Below are 25,432 nucleotides of genomic sequence, written 5' to 3'. Positions count from 1 at the left end.
ACATTTTATTGTCAATTGCCAAAAATGTAATTTGCAGTTTGTGATTATGGAAAACCAACTACAACTGACATATCTTTAAAAAGAAAGTTACAAGAATGAAGCATGTTGATTCGATGATGGGCGCATATGTTTTAATGATCTAAGTATTTTCCTCTGCTGCTACAAATAAGGCTTTTCCTTTAAATAATAGTAACAGATAAGTTTTTAAATAATAGTAACGTATAAGTTAGATAAATGCGTCTTTGTAAATTATGTATGGCGGCTTTTTCTTGCATTTTGAGTTCTCTCATTGAAGTCTAAATTCCGTCTAAATTTGTTTTCTTAAATCATGTATGGTGGCTTTTTCTTGCATTTTGACTTCCTATTCTTTGAGATAACTCCTTTTGATGTATATACTCTCTGCAACTTCTTTTTATATATGAATACGAACAGGGCTCTATTCCCCTTTTTTTACTCAAAAAAAAAAGCAAAAGAAAAGAAAGAAAGATAAATGTGTACCCCCAGTAGGCATCGATATCTCTCCATGCAAGAAGGGAACTTTACGTTTCAAGTTCTGATAAGTTATCGAGTTAGTTCGACATATAATACTGTATGGAACTATATCACTGAAGGTATTGTCATATTAGCTCTCTCTCATAGCAATACATATGCACAACCATCATTATGATAAAACTGCCTTCATGGTTTCATAGAACAAGATAAACACCAAAGTTCTTGGCTTAAACTTGATAAGCTAGTGAGTTTATCACTTCCCAAACTTCTACAAAACAAGACCAATATTGACATAATTGCAGACCAGATCGAGACTAATTAGAGGTGTGTATTTCTCATGTACGAAAAATGTGTACTTTTATGTACTCAGCTCCTCCAAAGAACTCAAATATGCATACATCGCCCAAGGCCAAGTTGTTTCCTCTTGAGAAGCGGCACCATCCACCCCTCAATTCTACATGCCCGTAACTTCGAACTCTGATGTATGCGCGCCAAGATTTCCCTGAAGGATCGATTAGAGTTGTTTGTTGATCTTTCACCAAGCCAAGTTCTTGCGTTACTTTCTTTGGAATGTACTGGAATTAATGTCATTGTGCAGAAATTAGGAGAAATTAAGCAAGAAATGTTAAAATAATAGGTATTGATAAATAAAATGCAGTTTAATTGAAGTACTTTTCAATCATTTAATAAACTGGATAATTGTTTTGGGTAAATTTAATAAAACCAACTTAAGGTTGGCTATTTTTTAGACAACCTCCTTAACTATTTTAATAAGTAAAAAAATCTCCTTAGCTCTGAGGGTTTTTCATATAAATCGCTGAACTTCTTCTATTGCACTAAACTCATTAAAGATTTTTCTCTTTAATTGCCCAAAATAACATCATGAAGTCTAACATGTCATGTGTCAAGCACATGACCAACTAAGATAAAATACCTATAAGCGCTCAAAAAAAAAAAACACTCTGTTATTCTTTTTTATTTTTTTTCAAATTCTTTTAGGTCTGAGCGATATTTTTGCCCTTCTTCTGTCATGTGCTGGGACATCACAAGTTAAATTTGTGGGTGTTAATTTAGGGGGTTAAAGTGAACGATCTTTGAGAGTTTAGTGGCATAGAACAAGTTCAAGGGGTGATGAGAAAAAAAACCTAGAAGTTAATGGGGGTTTCCGTTTGTGCCTATTAGAATAGCCAAGGGGGTTATCTGGAAAAAATCCAAACTTAAGGGTAGTTTTGTGAAATTTACCCAATTTTTTCCCTTCAAATGCAAGAGGTGTTTCTTAACCTAGATAAATCTGTATTTCATCATTGCTTCCAGAGTTTAGTATGACCAGAGCAATGCATTTTAAGTATTTTCCAAGATTGAAATAGAAGCAGGTAAAGAAAAAGTAACCAACCACACGATGTAAACGAGACGGCCTCCAAACAGTAACAAAAGTTGGGTGGGTTGATTTAAAGGATTTGGCTTCATTTGGAGCCTTTTTCGTATCATCTACACTAAGAAATCTTTCGCCTGCATCAATGATGCTAAGAAAGTCACCAACATATAGAAAAGATAAAAATAAAAATAAAAATAAAAGAATAGTCATTTTTTAGGGAAATATGGGAATAGCAATTCCTTACTCTTATTGTTATCTGAATCCATTGAATTTTCAGCATGCTGAACCTTTTTCATATCATCTACTCTCAGAAATATTTCGCCTGCATCAATGATAGTAAAAAGGTCATTGATATATGCAAAAAAAAAAGTAAAAATAAAAGAATGGTCAATATTTTTGGAAAAAGATGAAAGTAGCAGTTTCTTGCTCTTAATATTATATGAATCCATTGATTTTGCAGCATGCCAACAGTTTGATGTTTCTTGGCACTTCAGGACTCCAAAAGTACTCTGATCTGCTAAAAAAATTATGAAGTATGAGAAACGAAATGACTACTGAGATCCAAAATGGACAAATATGTAGGAGGCCATCAAGATTGCCAACAATAACCGTTCATTGTGTTCATATGCATATGTGTATTCATAAGCAAACAGAGAATAATATTTCGAATGGAGAAACACATATCATGTATATTTGGATTTAGATGATACCAATAGACTTTGAGGAGAAAAACCTTAGATTGTTCCAATAGGAGGCATTGATATTAAACTAATATTTCACACCCAATAGTGCATCACACAATCTAAATAAATCATAATGCTTTTTTTGATAGATCATATAACAGGAGATTTCATATTGTCCCCGTGTAAGTACACTGTTGTCGAATTCTCTCTTTTTTTTATTTTAGAGAACAAAGATGGAACCCCAAAGAATGAGGCTCCAGTCACTTGTTGGATAGCGGATTCCTAATCTATTTTGGTAACATGAGGTTATTAGGATTCCTAATCTATTTTGATAATAGATTATTAGGATTCCTAATTTGATTTGGCTTTTGGTTTAGAATTCCTAGTATGTTTATGATTTTAGGATTTCTATATATATGGAACAATTGGAAGAGAGAATTTAGAGAAGCAAATTGGGGATATTTGGAGCACAGAAAAGATGTATTTTCTGAGCTATTTGTTTAGGGTTTTGTTTGGAGAGATTAAGAACTTGTTGGTGAGATTAGTTTGTTCCTTCGAGTGAGTTGTAATCTCAGTTTGTACTCTTTCTCTATTAGTGAAAATCCCATCCCCTTTTTTGCCCCGTGGATGTAGGCAACTTGCCGAACCACGTTAAAATTGGTGTTTTGTTTGTGCATTGATATTTAGTTCGTTTGGCTAAATTGGTGTTTTGTTTGTGCATTGATATTTAGTTCGTTTGGCTCTCTTGGATTGGCGTTTGGTTTGGTTTCTCGACTATTTAGTTCGTTTGGCTCTCTTGGATTGGCGTTTGGTTTGGTTTCTCGACACAGCTTTTGGCACAACACCACTGTTGTCGAATACTTATGAGACATTAAGCTACCCACCCTAAGTATTTGGTCCTTAACCAATTTTTAACAGCTCTCGTCTGTTTGGCACTAATGCTAAGCAGCCCACTCTAAGCAAAAATAAATGCATTTATATGCTGAGGCTTCTAAACAAGATAAGTTATCATATCCATAAATGCAGGCGTGTCAGCAAACAAATCACATAAGTATGTGCACATAAAGCATTGGCAACTTTGTATAGTATAACAAATAAGTAGCTGTATTCCATCATCAACGGACATAACCCCGACAATGCTTTAGCTAAAATGTCCAAAGGAGCAAAAAATAATATAAAAAACCAGTCTCACTGCAACGGAAAGTTAAAGTTAGAAGAGCTGCTAACCTGATTTTGAAATTAATTTTGCTCTATATTCTGGAGCTCGAAAGATGTGAACGTTTACCACTGCGCCTCCGTGGACAAACTCAAATACACAAGCATCTCCTTCTTTTAATCGGTTTTTCTTGTATAAACTGTTCCAACCCGATGTCAGACATTGACGCCCACTACCCCAGGTAGATATTTTTACGGACCATGAAGTACCACGAGGATCCACGAGGACTATTGAGTTCTTCACCTTAAGATTATATATCTTAGCTAGTTCTGCAGGAATTCGCTGACAGCCAAAAACAACGAGTATCTTATAGTAAGTTACTAACGATATTTATTTCACTAGTAATAGATGAAACAATATCACTCCATGAATCAACTATATAGGGTAGATGTATAAAATTGGCTGAAACTATAGGTCACTACTGTGACAGTTGATCTGAGTGAAGTATCTGGTAAGTGTTGAAAATCAAAGAAAGAAAAAGAATTTGATCTTTTCTCTTTTTTTATGAAGAAGACGGTAGTAGCTCATACTTGTACACCTTATATAATATTTATGAAACTCTAACACAAAAAGGAAACATATGATAGAGAGTTGAATGTGCACTCTTCTATCAATAAAAAACAAGGTGATAGAACATCTTCTAATTCTCCCCTTCTATCTGTGCATCGACCGAAAAGATTAGCGAACCCAGCTTGTCCCGAAAAGAGTTGAATATCATTGTATTACTATCATATCAAAAACCAGTGACGAAATTGTAGTGGCGAGAACAAGTCTGAGAAAAAGAAACATCACTAGCAACAACAAGAAAAAGGAAAAAGAAACATTACAGGCGACAACGAGAAAAGGGAGCTTCACAAGTGGCACCAAGAAAAAAAAGAAAGTTCATTAGCAATATCAAGAACAAACGAAATTTCATTATTGACTTTGAAAAAAACTTCACAAGCGATAACAAGAAAAAGGGGCTTCACAAGTGATGTCAAGAGAAAAGAAGTTGTGCTTGAGAGATACAAGATCATGTTGTGCAATTTTAAAAACTTGAGTTGTACCAAAAAGGTGTCGAAATTGAAGAAAACCAAGGTTGATCAGAGGAGACGTCAGTTTTTAGGAATGGGATCTACCAGCAAGCATGAGAGAGAATATTAAAAGCAGAACAAGCAATCACAGAAGGCAGGGATTTATGTGGTTTGGCAATATGATTACGTCCACGGCTGCACTAGGACTTCTTTATTCATATCTATTGAAGTTACAACTCCAACACTGATAATGTCGACAAGGCCATGCCGCACGCGAGAGATGAAAATGGTTGCTTGAAAATGGTTGCACTACATTGAAGCTAGAAGAGAAAGTGAAATCGTCTTTGATGTCAAAGCCTCCAAGTGGAAGCAGAATGATGACTTTTGTAGCCAATCTCTCCTCGGTAAAAACGAGGTTAAGAAAGAAGAAGATCTCTTAGGATCAATAATATTTCTCTGGTACCGAGAGTTTAGGCGGAAAGGAAGGAACCATTGACATGGTAACAGCGTAATCTAGGTTTGATTCTTACTAACCATGAATTTAAAGCGGATTAAGAAAAGGATATCACTCTGTGAGTCCAAATTTTGGCCCATAAAAGAGTGATTAACTTGCCAGGGGGTGCATGTCAAAAAATTTCATCACACTCAATCCTCACTAGAACTTTAGAATTTTGGTGTAGTGACAAGAACCTTCGAGTCTAATGCAGCTATCAACAAGAGATGAAACTCACAAACAGAAAGAAGTTAAACAATTTAGCAAATACGGACAAAAGAAATTAAGGAATAAGTCCACAGACCATGCCCAAGCTAGGCGACCTCCTGCAAGTAGTAACAAAGTGAGGATGAGAGCTCTTGAAGGCACAAGCAGCTTCCAAAGCCTTTTCACATGCCTTCACCCCTCTAAGAATCTTAAAGCACATATCTGCAACCAACACAATAAGAGAACCCATATCATCACCAAATGAACACTTTCCACAAATTGTTTAAGTGTAAATTTCAGATAACCCCTTCATCTATACCTTCAATAGCACGTATCGCTCCCATCAACTCGTTTATTAGCACTTATAAGCTCTATTCATGGGAAAGAGATGAGTTGTGTTTTACTTACTCTTCCCAAAATTCCAGACATAAGAGGTATAACTGCTAACAAACGAGTTATCTGCAATATACGCAGTTCATAACCATAACAATCATCACAAATCACTCACTTCTCTTTTTCGGCCTGCTTCTTCTGCTCTCTCTTTCCTTCTTCCTACTAGCTTTCATCGTTGAGCTCTTATCGATAGAACCTTCTTCTGATTCTGCTTCAATCTTCACTTCACTGCCCTCTCTTTTCTCGCAGCATGTCGCCCCATAGATCTTAACATCAAAACCCATATCGCCGTCATAAAAGAAAACCAAGAAATCTCCTGAATTAATCGAATTATCCGATATGAAACGCCCCCATCCATCTTGGAGCAAAACCTGATCATCAACAATGCCCACTTTTATCTCCCACTTCCGACCCATCGAGTTCCGAAGCACTGACCTCTGCACGATTGAGTCTCCAAGGTGTCTCTTGAAACAAGGTGGAATCCGCTGGAACAAAAATCAGAAACAGTTTTAAAAAAAGAGAATCAGAGAGAAATAAATTTGATGAGGAGATGGGGTCGTACCAATTTGGTTCTGAAATCGGCGAGCATGACCTTGAAGAAAGAAGGGGTCGCCATTGATATGAGCTTGGGCTTGCCCATTTCAGCAAGAACGTAGAGAAGCAAAGGGCACTTCCGAAATTGGGGGTATAAGCTCAAGAGTCAAGACAGTGCATTTGCGTTGGCATTGTTTTACTTTTGTTTAGTCTCGGGTTTTGTTGTCGGACGCTTTGTTAGCTTGTCGGTCTTCGGAGCGTCACTTACCCAAACAACTAACCCAATCCTAAACCCAAACCTAACCCAACCGTTCCCGTGTTCATTTTGGGCAAGTGTTTAATTTTGTGATTGTAGTTAGGCACTTTCTTGTACGTTAGACCCAAACCATCATATTTCTATTAGACCCAAACCATCATATTTCTAAATTAGACTCTGAAATATCTTAAGTTTTATCCAATTTTTACTATAGGACAAAATTTCAAATTCGACCTATTTAGAAAAATAATTGCAAAAATCGACCTGTTTTGAATTTAATTACCAAATTCGACTCAGTTTCAGCCAACTGGTTGAAACTGGGTCGAATTTGAAAAAAAAAACTTACGAAACTTTACGAGACTTGAAGTCCCGTAATGTTTTGGTCCTCTGAATCACCTTAATTTCATAAATAACAACCCGCTTAAACTTCACTGGACTTGATGTCCCGTGAAGTTTCGTAAGTTTTTTTTTCAAATTCGACCCAGTTTCAGCCAGTTGGCTAAAACTAGATCGAATTTGGTAATTAAATTCAAAACGGATTAATTTTTGCAATTATTTTTCTAAATAGGTCGAATTTGAAAATTTGTCCTTTACTATATCATACTGTTTAACCATCAACAGGTGCTGGTACTCCCGTACACACGATACGTGCATACGTCCAAAAAAATTTACTATATTATACAGTTTAACCATCAACCCCTACTGGTACTCCTGTGCACACGATGCATGAGAACAAAATGTCCGGAAATTTAACTGAACGTTGTTAAGGGAGTCGAAGGTTGTAAAGGATCAAGTTGCGTGAACGTGGGGAGGAAGTGGAAATCTTGAGGGAGTTTGTAGGGGTTGTTTATTTATATATTTATTTCCATGTTTTCTCTTCACAATGATTCTGAAGTATTATAACCTTTTAGGGCATTTTTGGATCTTCAAAATGAGGTTACATGGCGTAGACGTAGAAACGAGGAGGCCGGTCGGATATCGTTCCGATGCCGACGAGCGCTGATAATAGCAGGTAATTAACAAGCTTGAATCCACAAGCTCTAAGTTTCTCAAAATTGAGAACGAAAACAAGAAGAAAAATTCTCTTGATTGAATAATTAAAAAGTTGATTTTACAATTTACAAAAGGAATTAATATTTATAGCCAACTAAATCTATCCTAACTCTAATAAAAAAGAAACTCTAAGTCTAAAGGAAAACACCAAATCCCAAAAGGAAACAATCAAAAAAAGGAACTCTTTCCTAATCTGAAATCCGAGTTGACACGAGGCGTAGCGAGTAGTAACGCCTTTCGTGTCGAGTGGACATGAGCCGACTAACATGTGTCGACTGGCTCCATATGTGTCGACTGGGATGTATCGACTAGCAGGTGTTGACTAACACCGCCCTTCGTGTCGACTGGGGCGTGTCGTATCGTCCTGTCGACTGGGGTCTCGGCTGGGATCTCGTCCTGTCGACTGGGGTCTCAGAGTCTCGGGGTCTCGGGTCCTTTCGACTGGGTCTTGAAGTCTCGGGGTCTCGTCTCATCTGGTTTGTCGTCAACTCGTCTGGTTTAAGTCGTCGAGTCTTGTCTTGTCTGGTTTGTTATCGACTCATCTGTTTCGAGTCGTCGCGTCGCGTCTTATAGATCTCCTGTATCAGTCCATCCTTCTTCGAAAGAACTCGTCTCTGAGTTTGCATCACTTGAATACAACTCGATTGAAGGATGATAGTCAGAAATATCCACCATGTTGAATGTCGCCGATATAGCCATTCCTTCAGAAGATCCACTACATATGCATTATCATTGATCTTCTTAAGAATCTTGAAGGGACCATATCATTTCGGCTTAAGCTTGCTATAAGTTCCAGCCGACATCCGTTCTTTTCGCAAGTAAACCATCACCATGTCTCCTTCATTGAACACCTTGAATCACCTCTTCTTGTCTGCTCGCGCCTTGAATTTTGCATTGGCCACTAGTAGAAAATCATGTATTCTAGACGGAATATTCTAGACGGAATTTTTTCCGTCTAGAATGTATTAAACTAGATAGAAATTTTCCGTCTAGAATAAAACATTCTAGACGAAAAATTCCGTCTAGAATAGTATCCCAGACGGTTCCTTTATTTTTTATTTTTTTAAAAATAACCAGGTATTCTAGACGGAAATTTTAGTCTAGGATAATCATTCTAGACGGAAATTTCCATCTAGAATAACTGGTCATTTTAAAAAAAATTAACCCGTCAAAAAATTAACCGCCCTCCTTTCCCCCCAAAATGAAATTTTTTATCCCAAAACCAGCCTCATCCCCCCAAATCCTCAACCTCACACCCCGGCCCCTCCCTCCCCCTCTACTCCCTCTCCCTCCAAGGCCAGGTCGCCGACAATCTCCCGCCACCGGAGGCGACCGCGAAGCTCCTCCTCTCGACCTCGATCTCAAAGCTCCGCCTCTACGGCGCCGACCCCGCCATCCTCAAATCCCTCGCCGGCACCAACATCTCCGTCGTCATCGGCGCCGCTTACGGAGACATTCCAAACCGTCGGCAACGAGGTTTTAGAATCCAATGACCCCTCCCTCTCCTCCCAGCTCCTTCCTGCCATGCAAAATCTCCAAAATGCCCTCTCCGCCTCGCTTCCGGTGAAAGCCTCCACCGTCAACACGATGGCGGTGCTCGCGGCATCGGAGCCGCCCTTCGCCGGCGCTTTCCACGCGGAGCTGCTCCCTTCTCTTCAAGGAATCTTCGGATTCCTTCAGAAAACCGGGTCGCCGTTCATGATAAACCCATACCCGTACTTCGCCTACCGAGACGATCCGAGGCCCGTACCCGTAATGGCCGTACAAAGGCGACCCCAATGAGAACGGGGTGAGCGTCGACAACACGAAGGCATTCAATGGGAACTTAGTGCAGCATTTGCGGTCGATGGTGGGGACGCCGCTGATGCCGGGAAATCGGTGGATACTTACATTTTCGCGTTTTACAACGAGGATTTGAAGCCAGGGCCGGTGTCGGAGAGGTCATTTGGGTTGTTTCATCCTGATCTTTCCATGACTTACGATGTTGGGCTTAAGAGGTCTAGTAGCTCAGGCTCGAGTCAGTTACTTAAATTAAAGCTTTGGACGTATTTTTAAAGGATTATTATTATTATTATGAAATTTTATGTGGGAAACTATTTTTTGATTTTGTGAAGCTCATGTGAATTTTCGAATCAGGGGCTTGTATTTGTGCCTGTGGCTTGGTTGGTGACATGATTCTCGTCAATTTAAGTGTATGACATTGTCTTCTTCTGTACAATTGTAAGTTTTGTGTTATTATAATTTTAGGGGCAAAAGTATTTCTAATCTCTATGGATACAATTCGTATCTTGTTTTTTGTAAACATACTTTTGGTTTTAATGAACAGGGTTTAACCCTTGTTTTTTAGTCAAAAAAAGGGGCAAATATGTGCATCATGTAGCTAGGGGTCCATTAGAATTGAAAGACAATTTCTTTTCTTCAGTAAGGTTGTTTACCTATTAACTTGGCTTAAACAAAAATCCTACATGAAGACTTACTCTTTCGTCTCTTTGAGATGCTTCTCTTCTTCTTTCTTTTAATGTAAGCTACGAATTTTTGTTTTCTGGTGAAGGAAGAAAAAGAATGAGAATTTGAATACAATCGCTCACCCAAAGGAATTAGATGAGGAGTATCGTAATAAGAGCTCAGATGTCTAAAGAATTCAAAGTAGTCAGCTAAGTGACTAACAATTAAATTTGAATACAATCGGCACATAAGAATTTGGTGTTTTCTTGTTCTTTGACCTTTATTTGGTTTTGCTATTCGCAGTGGAATAAGTGGAGAAATGCTACGTCAATCAGAGTTTGTTTCAGTTTCCTCCTACACACACACTAGTGAAAAATTAAATGATAGCAAAGAGTTTGTTTCAGGTTCTTACATGTGGTCTTTAATATATTAGGTTATTGCAGCTATGTGAATCCACACCTAGTTGTTATTTTGTAAGATCTCAGCTAACATATTGATCAAAATTTTGTTTTTCCAGGATAATGTGTTCATCATATCAAATCAAAATATCATGTACTAAAGTTGGATCTTAGGTATATCTTTTGGACGTGCTATTACCATTAAGGTATTTGATTGTTTGAAACTTTGAATGATGTATATATATCTTTTTTTTTTCCTTTTTTGCAGGTTGATATCCGATCTCGTGGCAGTCATTGTCTCTGCAACTTGTGGCGGCATTGCCTTCACCTGTACTGGACAACCGGTCTGTCTTGGACTAGATAATTAATTTCCCAATTAAATGAATTTCGTTGAAAATAGTTAGAAATGCATCTTTTTGGTATTTACTTTATTATAAAAAAAGAAAACCAACTTTAAAATAACCAATTTTCTTCTGCAAAAATTGTGGGTAACATACTTTAAAATTATGTAGGTGATCACTGGTTATTTACTAGTTGGATCTGTTATTGGACCAGGAGGTTTTAATTTTGTCAGAGAAATGGTGCAAGTAAGGTGCTTGAACTTTTATGCTGTAATGTTATCCTCTTCTGTGCATCCGAGATAGGGAATTCTGCAGCGACTATGCTGATTTAATGATTCTGTTATATATATGCATTGCTTGTGTCCTTATGGATCAGTTTGTACATATATTAATGCATTGCTTGTGTCCTTATGTTACACTCAGGATGATGAGGAAGAAGTGTTGGGTCCTCTTGTTTTGATAATGATTTAACAAACAATTTACGACTAATATTGGTTTTAGTATTTTGTTTTGTGTTGTTTAGTATATATAGGTATATTCAAGAATTTGAGCAAAAACTGATATATTGAAGCCATGCTTACCAAGTCAATCTATTCAAGTCCAAGCTTCAGAGAATCATTCTTGGTATACTTAGTATAGGACTATATTATGTGTGTTAATTCTATAAGCTCAAATATACACACACATTACATTTGTGAATTTTCATGAAAATAAGTGTTTTTATGCAAAATACATTCAAATATGTTTTGGACTTCACAAACCTTGTTTACATCTTTTAATATGTCCATAAAACTATTACACAAGTTTTCAGAACTTGATTTGAGCCAAAATGTCAAAATCAACATATTTGAAAAACATGTATTTTTACTCTTTTGAATATTTCTGAGTTTTCACAAATGATAAGAGCAATTTGAAAATTTCTTTTTCCAACATGCTCATATCTATGATTATAAACTTTTTCCAAAGTTTTACATTTTTTAGAATTTATTTACTATTTTTAATAGAGCCTTGAAATTCACATTCAAAAATCAATTCAGGCTAATAACTGGTTATCAGTCGACTGATCAGTCGACTGATGACATCAGTCGACCGATCAGTCGACTGACGAAAGTGCCTGCAAATGTTATTTTGATTTCTGTTGTGTTTTGGTCGACTGACCAGTAGACTGATGAGATCATCAGTTGACTAATAAGATCGTCAGTCGACTGATGATCTGGAAAATGTATGTAACGATCAGCTTATCAGTCGATTGATGCATTCTGTCAGTCGACTGATAAGCTCCAACGGCTATATTTCCAGTCTTTGATATTTTGTTGTTTTTGTTGTTTTTTTCTTGGGTTTTGTGCCTTGGTTTTTCATCCTATGTAAACCCCTATTGTTTTCATCTGAATAACCATAAAAGAGGGTTTTAACAAAAGTTTAAAAAGAAGTTTAAAAGTTTGTTTAAGTTTCTAAGTTGAGTTTTCAAAGAGGTGGCTTGCTCTTTCATTTGAGGAATTCATCCTCAATCATCTTCATCCTCTAGTATATTTATAGAGAAGTTTTCCTAACTCTTTTCTCTAGCAATTTGTTGCTGATTTTCATATTATCATTTATTGCTAGTTTGTTAATTGAGTTAGAATTTGTTTATACTCATATCATTACACACACCCTATTTGAGCTTGTAGCATTCCATACATTTTATATTGGGTTGTGGGATTGTGATTTGTGAGTTGAGATTTCATTGAGTTCTCATCCTATTAAAGAACAGTTTATTGTAATTGAGCATCATTGTGAGATACACATTGTATTACACTTGTACACCGAGAGGAGTGGTTGATGAGAGACGGGGTCAATTCCAAGAGGAGTGGCGTTGGTTGTAAAGTCTAGAGAGAGGTTATAAATCCGAGCACTTAAGGAAGAGGACACGGGCTAGGCCAACACTTAGAGGGTGTAGAGTGTGATTGCAAGTGTGTAGTTGCAAAGTTTTCGGTGAACTAGAAAACCGTATTATGAGGTATATACATTATTCGGATGAGCGTAAAAAACCTGGTTGTGATAGTGGATTTCTCCCCGAGAGTGGGGAACGGAGACGTAGGACGGAAGGTCCGAACTCCGTGATCATATCTTGTGTTTGTGTTTGTCATTTTCGCACTATCACGTGTTTATTTACTCTTGTTTATATATCCTTGCATATATCAATTTTAATATCAACATTGTTAGGATATATTTGTTAATAAGTTTTAATCGGTATTAATATCTATTAAGATTTGCAATAACCTATTCACCCTCCTCTAGGGTACTTTCAAGAAGGTGAAGAAGGAGAAGAAGAGGGCTTGAGTAAATGTATAGGAAAGGAGTTGAAGAAGCTTCTGCAGTGTCATAGCCATTGTAAATAATTTATGTAAAAGTTTGTAAACAATTTATGTATCTCTCTACGATTTTGGTGAATGTATTATTTGAATATAATGGGATTTGATATTGGAATATAATTAGATTGTGTTGGATATGAATATAATTTTTTGTTGTTCAATATTGTGTACATGCACCCAAAGTAGATTCTGTAAAAAAAATATTGTAGCATAGTATCCTAGACGAAAATTCCGTCTAAGATGCCTTTTAAAAATAAAAATAAAAACATCAATTTCCGTCTAGAATGAGTATTCTAGACGAAAATTTCCGTCTAGAATACTCATTCTAGATGGAAATTTTTTCCATCTAGGATGAATTATTCTAGATGGAAATTCCGTCTAGAATAATCCGTCTAGGATGTATTCTACACGGTTTTGAATTTCATCTAGAATATTCCGTCTAGGATATATTCTAGATGGAATTTTCATCTAGAATACTACATCCTAGATGGAAATTTTCTAGACGGGTATTCTAGACGGAATTCCGTCTAGGATACGCATCCTAGACGAAATTCTACCTAATTTTTAGCAGTGGGCTTTCTCGAGTTTTGTACGCACTTCTTCCTGAATATTGATAGCATTCTCGGCCAACGAACTTGCTGCCTCGCTAACCTTGCTACTTGTCGGCAACTTCAACAAATCTTGGAGATGTCGAGGTGTCTTCCTATAAATAATGGAAAAAGGAGACATACCTGTGGAACTATAAACAGTCAAGTTGTAGGCGAATTCAGCTTGAGTGATAGCTTGATCCCACATCTTTGGCTTCTCTCCACATATGCATCGAATCAAATTTCCCAAGGTTCGATTGACCACTTCTGTTTTTCATCCGTTTGAGGGTGTGTTGTACTAGCATACTTCAATGAAGTGTCAAATCATCACCATAAAGTAGTCCAAAAACTCACCAAGAACCTAGTATCCCTATCCGAAACAATCGAACTAGTAACTCCATGTTGCTGAACCACTTCTTGAAAGAATAGCCGTGCAACATGTGGTGCATCTGAAGTCTTGCGGCACGGGATGAAGTGATCCATCTTAGAAAAACGATTCACTACCACGAAGACTGAATCTATGCCTCTTTGTGTTCGGAGAAGTCCCAACACAAAGTCCATACTCAAATCTTCCCATATATCCTTAGGCACGGGTAGAGGAGTATACAAACCAGTATTCTGCACTTGTCCCTTGGCAACTTGGCACACTTGACAACTCCTCACAAGTGTCACCACATCCTTCCTCAAACTCGGCCAATAGTATCTCTCCTCAAGACTCAAGATAGTCTTGTCTCGCCTAAAGTGTCCACCAAGTCCACCACCATGTAAGTCTTGAACTATCTTTTCCCTCAAAGACATTCTCAGAATACAAAGCTGATTCCCCTTAAATAGAAAGCCGTCCATGATAACATAATCTTCTGCGGGTTGTCTTGTCAAACATTTTTCCCAAACTTCCTGGAAGTCTTCATCATCAACATAAATCTCTTTTAAATAGTCAAAAGCAACAACTTCACCTCGCAACACGCTCAACAAGGATACCTGCTGACTCAAAGCATCGGGTATCTTATTATCGACTCCTGATTTATGTCGCAAAGTAAAATTAAACTGCTCAAAATACGAAGCCCAACGTCCATGCATTTTGTTGATATGCATTTGATTCTTGAAGTGTTGAAGAGACTGATGATCGAAGTAAATTACGAAGTCATTAGCAATGAGGTAATTTTCCCAAGTCTTCAAAGAATGATAAATAGCATATAATTCATGCTCATAAGTAATCCACTTCTGCCGAACTTCATTCAACTTCTCACTCAAAAAAGCAATGGGACGCTTCTCTTGAGAGAAGACTGCTCCAATACCTACACCACACGCGTCGCACTCAAGCTCAAAGAGCTTGTCGAAATCTGGAAACGCCAATATAGGTGCAGTAGCGTCGCACTCAAGCTCAAAGAGCTTGTCGAAATCTGGAAACGCCAATATAGGTGCAGTAGTAATCTTCTCCTTGATAAGGGCAAAAGTTGCATTTGCTTCATCGGTCCACTCGAAAACACCCTTCTTCTTCAAGCTAATGTCATGGGAGTAACTATAGAACTGAAGTTGCGAATGAAACACTGATAAAAAGATGCTAACCCATGAAAGCTCCTTACTTCAGTAACACTTTTCAGAGTCGGCCAATCCTTGATTGCTTTGACTTTATCTTCGTCAACCTGGATCCCTTGTGAGCTTACCACAAACCCCAAGAACACTAGCTGAGTCATCAAGAACATGCACTTCTTAAGGTTGATGTAAAGCTCGTTCTTCTTTGGCACTCGAAAAACTTCTCGGAGATGTAATATATGCTCATGTTCATCTCGGCTATAGATGAGAATGTCATCAAAGTAGATGACTACAAATCATCCCAAGAAAGACTTCAGAATTTGGTTCACCAAATGCATAAAGGTGCTTGGAGTGTTCGATAACCCAAAAGGCATCACTAACCATTCGTAGAGACCCTCACTGCTTTTGAAAGCAGTCTTCCACTCGTTGTCGGGTTAGATTCGGATCTGATGATAGCCACTCCTCAAGTCGATCTTCAAAAAGATACTCGCACCTCCCAACTGGTCTAGCATATCATCTAACCGAGGAATTAGAAATTTGTAGCTAATTTTGATCTTGTTAATGGCTCGACTGTCCACACACATCCGCCAACTCCCATCTTTCTTTGGTGTCAACAGGGCCGGCACTGCACATGGACTCATACTCTCTCGAACGTGACCTTTCTTAATGAGGTCCTTAATGGTATCTTGTAGGATCTTTTTCTCCTGTGGATTCATGCGATAGTGAGGGAGATTAGGAAGTATTGAACCTGGAATGAAATCGATGTGGTGCTGTATATCCCTCATGGGAGGGAGTCCCTCTGGTAACTCTTTAGGAACTAAATCTTCAAATTCCTTAAGCAGCGACTTCATCTTCTCTGGGATCTCAATGAGTGTCTTCACTTCTTCCTTTACTACTAAGGCAAACCTCGGCTTTAACTCCTTTGACTCAGCCAGAAATTCACCCTTGTTGCAAAGAGATATTCATTTGGACTTGTGATCTTTGGGGTGCTTTGGAGAAGGTAGAATAGGTGGTAGGATGATCTTCTTATTATTTCATACGAAAGAATATTCATTCTTCTTGCCACTATGCTTAGCATCAACGTCATACTGCCACAGTCGCCCCAACAATACATGGCATGCATCCATGTCCATAACATCACAAGCAACAGAATCACTATAAATATTGCCTAGTGATAGTGGACGCAACATACTTCGGTCACCTTCATTGAGGGACCCTTCTTGATCCATCCGATGGTATAAGGCACGAGTTTTGCTTCAGTCGACAGTTTCAAGTAGTCTACCAAGGCCTTTGACACTATATTTTCACAGCTTCCATTGTCAATGATGAGGGTGCACACCTTGTTATTGACCGAACACCTAGAAAAGAAGATTTGATGTCATTGTGATGAATCTGGAGTCTTCTGGGCGCATAGGAGTTGTTGAACAACACACGACACATTGTCGTCCTTAATCTCGGCAACCTCTTCCTCATAATCTTCATCAGATGCCATGTGTCCGTCTGTTGGCCTTCTTGTTTTAATGATGTTTAACAAATAATTTACTTCTAATGTTGTTTGTCTAGTGTTTGTGTTTTCGTATTTATTCTAGGCAAACAACATGTTGGAGGATGGATGGAATAACGCTTTAACGACGATATCAAATGGAGGTTGGCGGAATTGTGGAGTGAAGCAACATACAATTCAAGTTAAAGATCAAGTTCAAGCTTCATCCGCAAAGTGTACCAAGTCGAGCTTATTGAAGATCAAGATCTAGCTTGGGTAATCTAGTTTAGATTTTATATTATGTGTGTTAGATACTCTAAGCTCAATATCATATACACACACATTTATTGGTTTCTTCGTGTATATATATATATATATATATATATATATATATATATAGTTATATATATACATAAGTTTTGGTTTCTATGCATATATATAGTTATATATATACATACATGTGTTTTGAGTTTTTATGATTATATATATGAAATTATATATTTCATATTTTCTATTGTGTTTTTGAAAACATTGCATAGAATATACAATTTTGTGAAAATATTATTTTTCTTAGTTTATGGACTTAATAACAATCATATACATCTTCTATTAAGTCTACAGAAATTATTGTGCAAAAGTTTCAAAACATGGTTTAGCCTAAATGTTAAAATTCATATGTTTTACATTTCGTGTTTTGGACTATTTTGTAAAATGATGATATATTTTTTTATTTGGAAGTCCTTTTTGAAAACCAGTCATTGTACATGTTTATTATCATGTTTACAATCATTTCCCAAAGTTTTACATTTTTTTGAATTTATTTGGATATTTTTAAACAAGGGTTTTAAAATCAGCAAATCAGTTTTAGAATATATCAGTTCTCGGTCGACCGCACCGGTCGCCGCACCTATGTTCTTCCGTCAGTGGGCAGCAGAGAGTTTGTCGGTCGACCACCGCGGTCGACCGAGAGCTCAAATTTTCCATCGGTCGACCGCACCGGTCGACCGAATAAGTCTCTGCTCGTTTTCTCAGATTGGGATCTGGATCGCTGTCGACCGTGAATTTTTTCGGTCGACCGCCGCTCAATCAGATTCTTTCCAACGGCTATTTTTGTTACCGTTGGCTGGGTTTTTCTTGTCTTTTGTTTTGGGGTTTTTTTTCTTGTCTTTTGTTTGGGGTTTTTGGCTGAGGTTTTGGGAGGCTATAAATACCCCCATTGATCTCAGTTCTAAGATAGCTAAGAAGGTTTTAAATAAGTTTTTAAACAAGGGTTTAAGTGTGGTTTTACTGGTTGTTTTAAGTTTGGGTTTTGTTTACAAAGGAGGAAGCTTCACTGCAGATTGAGGGATTCTTTCTCAATCTTCTTTATCATCTTCTTTGTGTTTTAGAGAAGTTTTCTAACTCTTTTCTCTAGCAATTTTATTATTGATTTTCATATTCTTATTGCTAGTTTGCTATTTGAGTTAGATTTGATTTTACTCATTGTTGCACATACTCACTTGAGCTTATTGTATTTGCATTCATAATATATTTACGTTGGTGAGAGTTATAACTTTGAGTGTGAGCTTTCATTGTGTTCTCATCCATAGTAGAGAACAAACATTTATTGAGCCTAATTGTGAGATTCACTTTGTAATACACTTGTACACCGAGAGGAGTGTGTGGTGAGAGTCGGAGATCGTCCCAAGAGGAGTGGCGTCGGTTGACGAGCCTAGGGAGAGGTTGTAACCGAGCACTTGAGGGAGACACGGCTAGGTCCAACACTTGTGAGGGTGTAGAGTGTGATTGTAAGAGTGTTGATTGTAAAGTTTTCGGTTAGCTAGAAAACCGAGTGTGAGGTGTAAACGTTATTCGGGTGAACGTAGAAAACTCGGTTGTGATAGTGGATTTCTCCCCGGGAGTGGGGAGCGGAGACGTAGGACGGAAGGTCCGAACTCCGTGATCATTTGATTGTGTTTGAGTGTGCTTTGGCGTTTATTTATATTTGTGCTCATTGCTCATATCGCCATTGTCTCATTATTCATATCATCCTCTATCTTGTTTCATATTGTTTACCCCTTGTATTAGTTTACATATCCTTGCATATATATCTCATAGTATATCTCTTTGCTAGGATATATTTCATTGTTCATATTGCTTATCCTAGTTCACATATCATGTTGTATTTCATACTTGCTAGGATAACTTGTTAATTAGTTTTATTGGCATTTAATTGGGATTAGATTAGCATAAGACCCTAATCACCCCCCCCCCCTCTAGGGTCCAACACCATCCTCCACCTCTTCATAATCCGCCAGATTAACCTTTCACTGCTGTGGGCACTCGTTGGACTTGTGCCCTGGTTGAGAGACATCAGAAACACTTCCCTGCAGTCAGCTTGGCATACTGATTTGATTGAGTCGTCTAGGGTGATGGTTGAGTTGTCGACCGCTCGGCTGATCGTGGAGGATTAGACCGATCAGTCATCCTTAGTCCTGCCGACTCACCTCTTGCCTTCTCGGCAACTTCCCTGATCAGTTCGCCTGAAAGGTGGTGTCTTGGAGACTAATCTTTCCGCCTTTAGAGCCATATTGTGGGCTTCGTCCACGGAGTATACATTGTGGATGGCCACCTTCTCTTGAATTGAGTACTTCGATATATTTGGCTGCGAGTTGTTCCTCGCTCATAGACAAATCACAACGAGAAGTAAGACGGAAGAACTCGTCGGTATAAGCACTTACTGATCTGATGCTTTGATGGCATTGCTCGAACTAGTTGTAAATGATCTGTTGGTAGTCGGGTGGTAGGAACCTAGCCTGGAGTAATTGCTTCATGCATCACCAAACCCGAACTGGTTGCTTACCTTGCCATCACCTAGTGTTTTGAGTCTGATCCCACCATGCCACGGCTCCTCCTTTGAGACGATATGCGACAAACTTCACTTGATTTGCTCTGGGTACATTAGCCATCTCAAATAACTTCTCCACTGCATAGAGCCAATCCAAGAAAGCTTCTATGTCCAGATTTCCTCCAAAGGAGGGGAGTTCCACCTTCATCCGGTACTCTTGGTCGTGGTGATGTCCGCCCTGTCGGTGATAGTTACGATGAGGGTTGAAGCCTCTTCCCCGACCTCTGCCATAAGGTTGCCCTCCTTCTTCTTCGCTCGAGATGTTGTTATACTATGGTCCCTTAAATTGGGCACCATAGTTTGCTCATTTGTCACTGGATTCATCATGTAAAGGGGGTTGGTTGGAATGTCGTCTATGATGTGGAGGGGGTTGATATGGAGGGGTTTGATATAGAGGAGGCTGATGTGGAGGGGTTTGATATGGAGGAGGCTGATGCAAAGGGGGCTGATATGGAGGGGTTTGGTTTGGACATGGTTGATATGGAGGGGGATGAACTGGAGGGGGTTGGGGATTGTACGGGGGTGGATGTTAGGGTAGCCTAACTCTGGGTTCGTTTAGGTGAAGACCGTCGGCGAATTTATTCCCATTGTTGAGGTTAAGGGTAAGTCCTTCAATGGCTTGTTGAAGGTTCTGAAGAGACGCCTCCAACGTGTCAAATCTTCCATCCATAGAATTCATCCTCGCAGAAAGATCCTGTAGAGAAAGTTCCTTCTCACTGTCACTTGCCATTGTCGAGGATGTTGAAGCCGAAGCTCTGATACCACTTGACGCAAACGTAGAAACAATGAGGCCGGTCGGATATCGTTTAGATGTCGACGAGCCCTGACAATATCATCAAGCTTTAAGTTTCTCAAAGTTGAGAACAAAAACAAGGAGAAAATTTCTCTTGATTGAATAATTAAAAAGTTAATTTTACAATTTACAAAAGGAGCTAATATTTATAGCCAACTAAATCTATCCTAACTCTAATAAAAAAGAAACTCTAAGTCTAAAAGGAAAATACAAAATCCCAAAAGGAAACAATCAAAAAAAGGAACTCTTTCCTAATCTGAAATCCGAGTCGACACGAGGCGTAGCGAGTAGTAACGCCTTTTGTGTCGACTGGACATGAGTCGACTAACATGTGTCGACTGGCTCACTTTGTGTCGACTGGGACGTGTCGACTGGCAGGTGTTAACTAACACCACCCTTCGTGTCGACTAGGGCATGTCATATCGTGCTGTCGACTGGGGTCTCAGCTTGTCGACTGGGGTCTCGGAGTCTCGGGTCCTTTTGAATAGGGTCTCGAAGTCTCGGGATCTCGTCTGGTTTGTTGTCGACTCGTCTGGTTCGAGTCGTCGAGGCTTGTTTTGTCTGGTTTGTTGTCGACTCGTCTGTTTCGAATCGTCGCGTCGTGTCTTGTAGATCTCCTGTATCATTACATGATCACAAACCTGGCTTCTTTTAAATTGTAGTAATGTTTAAGTTAGATAAACATGCTTATCTCAGCAATCAACTTTCGCTGGAAGAAGGAAACTGCACCTTTCTAGTTCTGATAAGTAATTGAATTTGTTCAGCATTGTCTTATATGGACCTATATCATTGAAGGCATTGTTGGATGAGCTTTGTCTCATAATAATACATGCACAAACTATCATTGTGATAAAACTGCCTTCATGGTTTCATAGAACAAGATAAACTCAAAAATTCTTTTGCTTAAGTTCGATAAGTTAGCGAGTAATCAGTTATCACTTCCAAAACTTCTGTAAACAAGTCTGATATTTACATAATTACAGGCATCTGGTTGTGCCAAGATGTGAAAACAGAACTGCAGGCTTTTCCGTCGAGATTAATTAGCTGTGTTAGTTTCTCCTGCGCGGAAAATGTGCACTTTTATGTACTCAGCTCCTCCGAAGAATTCAAATATGCATACATCACCCGAGGCCAAGTTGTTGCCTCTTGAGAAGTGGGACCATCCAACCCCCAATTCCACTAGCCCAGTTGTTCGAACACTGATGTCTGCGCTCCAAGATTTCCCTGAAGAATCGATTAGAATTGTTTCCTGATCTTTCACCAAGCCAAGTTCTTGTGCCAGTTTCTTTGGAATGTTCTGAAATTTATGTCATTATAAAGAAACCACTAAGAGAAAATTAAGCAAGATTTTTTTAGAATAATAGGTAGTGCAAATAGAACACTATTTAATTGAAGTACTTTCGATCATTCAATAAACTGGATAACTCTATTTTTTAGACTTCACGAAACCCCCTTAAGTTTGGTTTTTTTAAGATAAGCCCGCTTAATGTCTAAATATGTATCCCCTGGCGACTTAGAGGATTTTTCATAAAACCCCTGAACTTCTTCTATTCCACTAAACTTATTTAAGATTTTTCACTTTAATTCCCCTAAATAACGCCATGAAGGCTCATGTTTCACGTGCCAAGCATGTGATCGAAAAAGAAGAAAACACTCCTCATCACTCAAAAAATTACTCTTTTATTATTTTTATTATTTTCATTATGTTTTTAGGGGTGAATAAAAAATCTGCTTTCTTCAATCATGTGCTTACAACATGACCTACAAGTTAGATTTGAGGTGTTAATTGAGCGGATTAAAGTGAACAATCTTTGATGGGTTAGTAAAATAGAGCAAGTTTAGGGGGTAATGTGAAAAGTACCTCAAAATTAAGGGGACTTTCGTAGTTAAGGGGGTTGTCTCTTAAGGGGAGTTTTGTCAAATTTATTCAATTTTTTGAGTTCAAATGCAAAATGTGTTTTTTAACCTAGATAACAATGTGATTCATTATTAATTCCAGAATTTAGTATGACCAGAGCAAAGCTTCTAAACCATTTGCGAGGTTGAATTAGAAGTGGGTAAAGAACAGGTAACACACCACGCGATAAAAAAGAGACGGCCTCCAGACAATAACTAACGTTGGGTGTCTTGATTTAAAGGATTCGGCTTCTTTTGGAACCTTTTTCATGACATCTATACTCAGAAATCTTTCACCTGCATCAATGATACTAAAAAAGTCACCAATGTCAATTTATACAAAATAATAATAATAGAATAAAAGAATAGTCATTTTTTAAGGAAACAATGGAAGTAGCAGTTTCTTACTCTTAATATTATCTGAACCCATTGATTTTCTAGCATGTTGAACCTTTCTCATGTCATCTACGTTCAGAAATCTTTCACCTGCATCAATGATACTAAAAAGTCATTGATATAGGTAAAGAACGGCAATAAAATAAAAGAATGGTCTATTTTTAGAAAGAGATGAGACTATCAGTTTATGTTAGTGTGACTCAAATTCTAGGACTTAAAATACACTGAAACTCAAAATTCTTTGGTTGGATAGAGTTGGCGAGAGCTGTTGCATAAGGGACTTTAAAATTGGTTAGTTTGGTAATAGGGTATTCACTTCCTAATTGCTAGAGGATTATGACAAAGCGGATGGATAATATTTCATATTTGAATTTATTATCTAAGGGGGTGTTTGGCAACTTTGTAAAATTGGGCTAGGACTGAACCTGGCCCAATTTTGTATTGTTTCTTATTTTTCAAAATTCTACGCTAAACCTGGCCCTATTTTTTGTGCCCAAAAAGTGTTACTAAACTAGTTTTATTATGGACAAGGGGAGTCTGGTCCAAAACAAAACTAGCTTAGCACAAAACTGGGCCAAGACTGGTCCTGGCTCAGTTTTGCTCTGTTTGCCAAACTGACCCTAAGAGTTCTTGTCAATTAAGAACTCATTTATTACTCAAGTTGAAGAGGCATTAGGATTTTGTTTACGATGGCGGCAAGAATAGGTATTCAAGCCTATATCTACAGGGGTCATCCGAAAATTATCATCATCAATCTAAGCACCAAAGACAGAGAACATGGAGTTCTTTTTGTGAAACCTTTTTAGACATTCTAGGTCTCTTTTTGTTCCTATTGTTTACAAGAGATTTTTTAGGCTTTTGGGGTGGTTTAGGGATTGAGTTATTGAAAAATCTCTGCATTGTATTCCTCATAATTTACTAAAACTGTTCCCCTCCTTCCTTATGGACATAGGCTACAAGCTGAATCATGTATATCTGTGTATTTCATGTTCTAGATAGTTTTTGTGCTTTCATGTGATTGATATTAGTTTATTACTAGGGATTTGTCATAATAGTTTCTTAATATTATCTAGATTCTTTGATTTTCCGACATGCTGACAATTTGATGTTGCTAGGTGGGTTGGGTGGTTGCCTCTTGAAAAAACTGTGTGTAGATGAAGGGTTTCCTTATTGGACTAAGTAGATAAGGGGGTCTCTTGAAAAACTGGCCGTAGATGAAGGCGGTTTCTCATAATTACCCTGTAATGAAATCCATTTTTTTCCAATTAACATCTTCATATGTTTCTTTCTTGGATTGTCCTAGCAAAACTCCCCCTAAATTATAAGGACTTGAACTGATTCGCACATAGAAATTACAAGTCAATGAGGCATCAAAGTCACATGAAAGTTGGCAATCATCCAATTGGATGCATGACTACATTCAACTAAGAAGCTTAATAGGAAGTTAATAAGTTTTGGTATATAATAAATTCCAAGTAAATAGAACAAGAAAATGAGAAATATCTTGTGCATTCTTTATAATAAACGTTCAACCAATCCAATGCTAAAAAGGAAGTATATGTTTTCTTTGTTAGGATGTAGTCGTTACAAATATCTCTTGTTTGAGTAATGACAAACTCTCATTTGTTATTAATATTGGTTTGAGATGATATAGTATAGATAAAACATGTATAAGAAGTGTATGAGGCGATACAACACGAAAATCAGCTCAAAAGTTGATCTCAACCTTTCTACCATCAATGATATGCATTGATTATTGATGGTAAGAAGAGCTCATCGATGGTCAACATGCGTCATTGATGACTATTACTCCAACGACTTTTACATCATTGATGGGCCTCTCAACCATCATGAGGCCTTGACACCATTGATGGCAAACAAGCCGATTGCAGATCATTCAGATTTAATTTCAGTCATTCGTTGTTTATATATTCTATAACTTTTACCACGTTTGGGATTTCTCTTTCTTAATCTATTGGGGAGTTTATATCATTGAAAGTGATTGAAAAAAGGAGAGTTCTAGAGTTCTGATTTATAAGAGATCAAGTTAAAGAGTTTGACTCCTGGGGCCTTGTTAAACTCGTACTCGTTGCACACAATATTGTTAGATCGTTTCAGCGAGGAGAGCTACCCTTGGATTGATCTTTTTTCACTATTCTTCATCAATCTATGCTTATGCTTTTTGAAGCACAGTTTGTTTAACAAAAATGCAATAAGATCTTTCTTGAATTCTGAGCTTTAATTTTTTGTGTTGGTTTTGCTTTGAACTGCTTTGACGGCGTACTCAAGCCGATTGAATTAATTAAGGGTTGGGGCTAGATAGGGCTAAAAGTTACTCATCGTAGAAGCTAGGTTAGACAATTGGTTTTAAGTAGATTCTAAGGTGCGGTCTTGTAAGCCTACTGAATTGGGTTTGTGATTCAGGTGAATTCTTTGCATAGTGAGGAAGTCCATTTACGAGAAAGAAGAGTGGACGTAAGATTGTCATCTGAACCACTATAAAATTTTGTGTGATCTACGTGATTGATCTTGGTGTTTGATTATATTGCTTTATATCATTTATCGCTTTAATTTTACATATTCTGCTGCATACTTTGTGCTTTTAGC

The 25,432-nt window shown here is 37.8% G+C and overlaps 3 protein-coding genes across 5 annotated transcripts in view; 1 reads left to right on the top strand and 2 right to left on the bottom strand.

The window, feature by feature from the left end:
- Positions 662–6,591, bottom strand: LOC109849507 (B3 domain-containing protein REM5-like). Of its 2 annotated transcripts, none has more exons than XM_020419354.1 (8): positions 6,435–6,591; positions 5,988–6,357; positions 5,577–5,701; positions 3,778–4,048; positions 2,295–2,384; positions 2,112–2,189; positions 1,886–2,001; positions 662–1,067 (listed from the first exon to the last, which is right to left on the bottom strand). In XM_020419354.1, exons 1-8 carry the CDS (start codon positions 6,510–6,512, stop codon positions 828–830), a joined length of 1,368 nt encoding a protein of 455 aa, XP_020274943.1. In that variant the 5' UTR covers positions 6,513–6,591; the 3' UTR covers positions 662–827. The 2 variants fall into 2 exon arrangements, with proteins under 2 accessions (XP_020274943.1, XP_020274944.1); XM_020419355.1 differs by having other exon boundaries at positions 2,295–2,381.
- LOC109847745 (glucan endo-1,3-beta-glucosidase 7-like) lies at positions 7,530–11,370 on the top strand. Its single transcript, XM_020416978.1, is given in 12 exon segments — positions 7,530–7,556; positions 8,942–9,174; positions 9,176–9,469; positions 9,471–9,586; positions 9,589–9,732; positions 10,042–10,141; positions 10,267–10,345; positions 10,464–10,496; positions 10,594–10,607; positions 10,827–10,902; positions 11,071–11,145; positions 11,323–11,370. Coding segments are annotated over 12 exon segments (1,239 nt in total).
- Positions 21,482–25,432, bottom strand: part of LOC109850977 (putative B3 domain-containing protein Os03g0621600) — a 12,434-nt gene continuing 8,483 nt past the window's right edge. Inside the window, exons 5-7 of one of the 2 annotated variants that reach the window (XM_020421068.1) lie at positions 22,838–22,915; positions 22,611–22,726; positions 21,482–21,830 (exon numbers count right to left, since the gene is read on the bottom strand). In XM_020421068.1, the coding sequence (XP_020276657.1) occupies positions 21,570–21,830; positions 22,611–22,726; positions 22,838–22,915 (455 nt within the window). In that variant the 3' untranslated portion in view covers positions 21,482–21,569. Of the gene's footprint in view, positions 21,831–22,610; positions 22,741–22,837; positions 22,916–25,432 lie in introns of both variants that reach the window. The other variant, XR_002249635.1, reaches the window with a different exon arrangement.

The sequence above is a fragment of the Asparagus officinalis genome, chromosome 7 (genome assembly GCF_001876935.1).
Source record: "Asparagus officinalis chromosome 7, Aspof.V1, whole genome shotgun sequence".
Lineage (NCBI taxonomy): Eukaryota > Viridiplantae > Streptophyta > Magnoliopsida > Asparagales > Asparagaceae > Asparagus > Asparagus officinalis.
The sequence above is the reverse complement of the archived record's forward strand: the minus strand, read 5'-3'. Positions and strand labels throughout refer to the sequence as shown.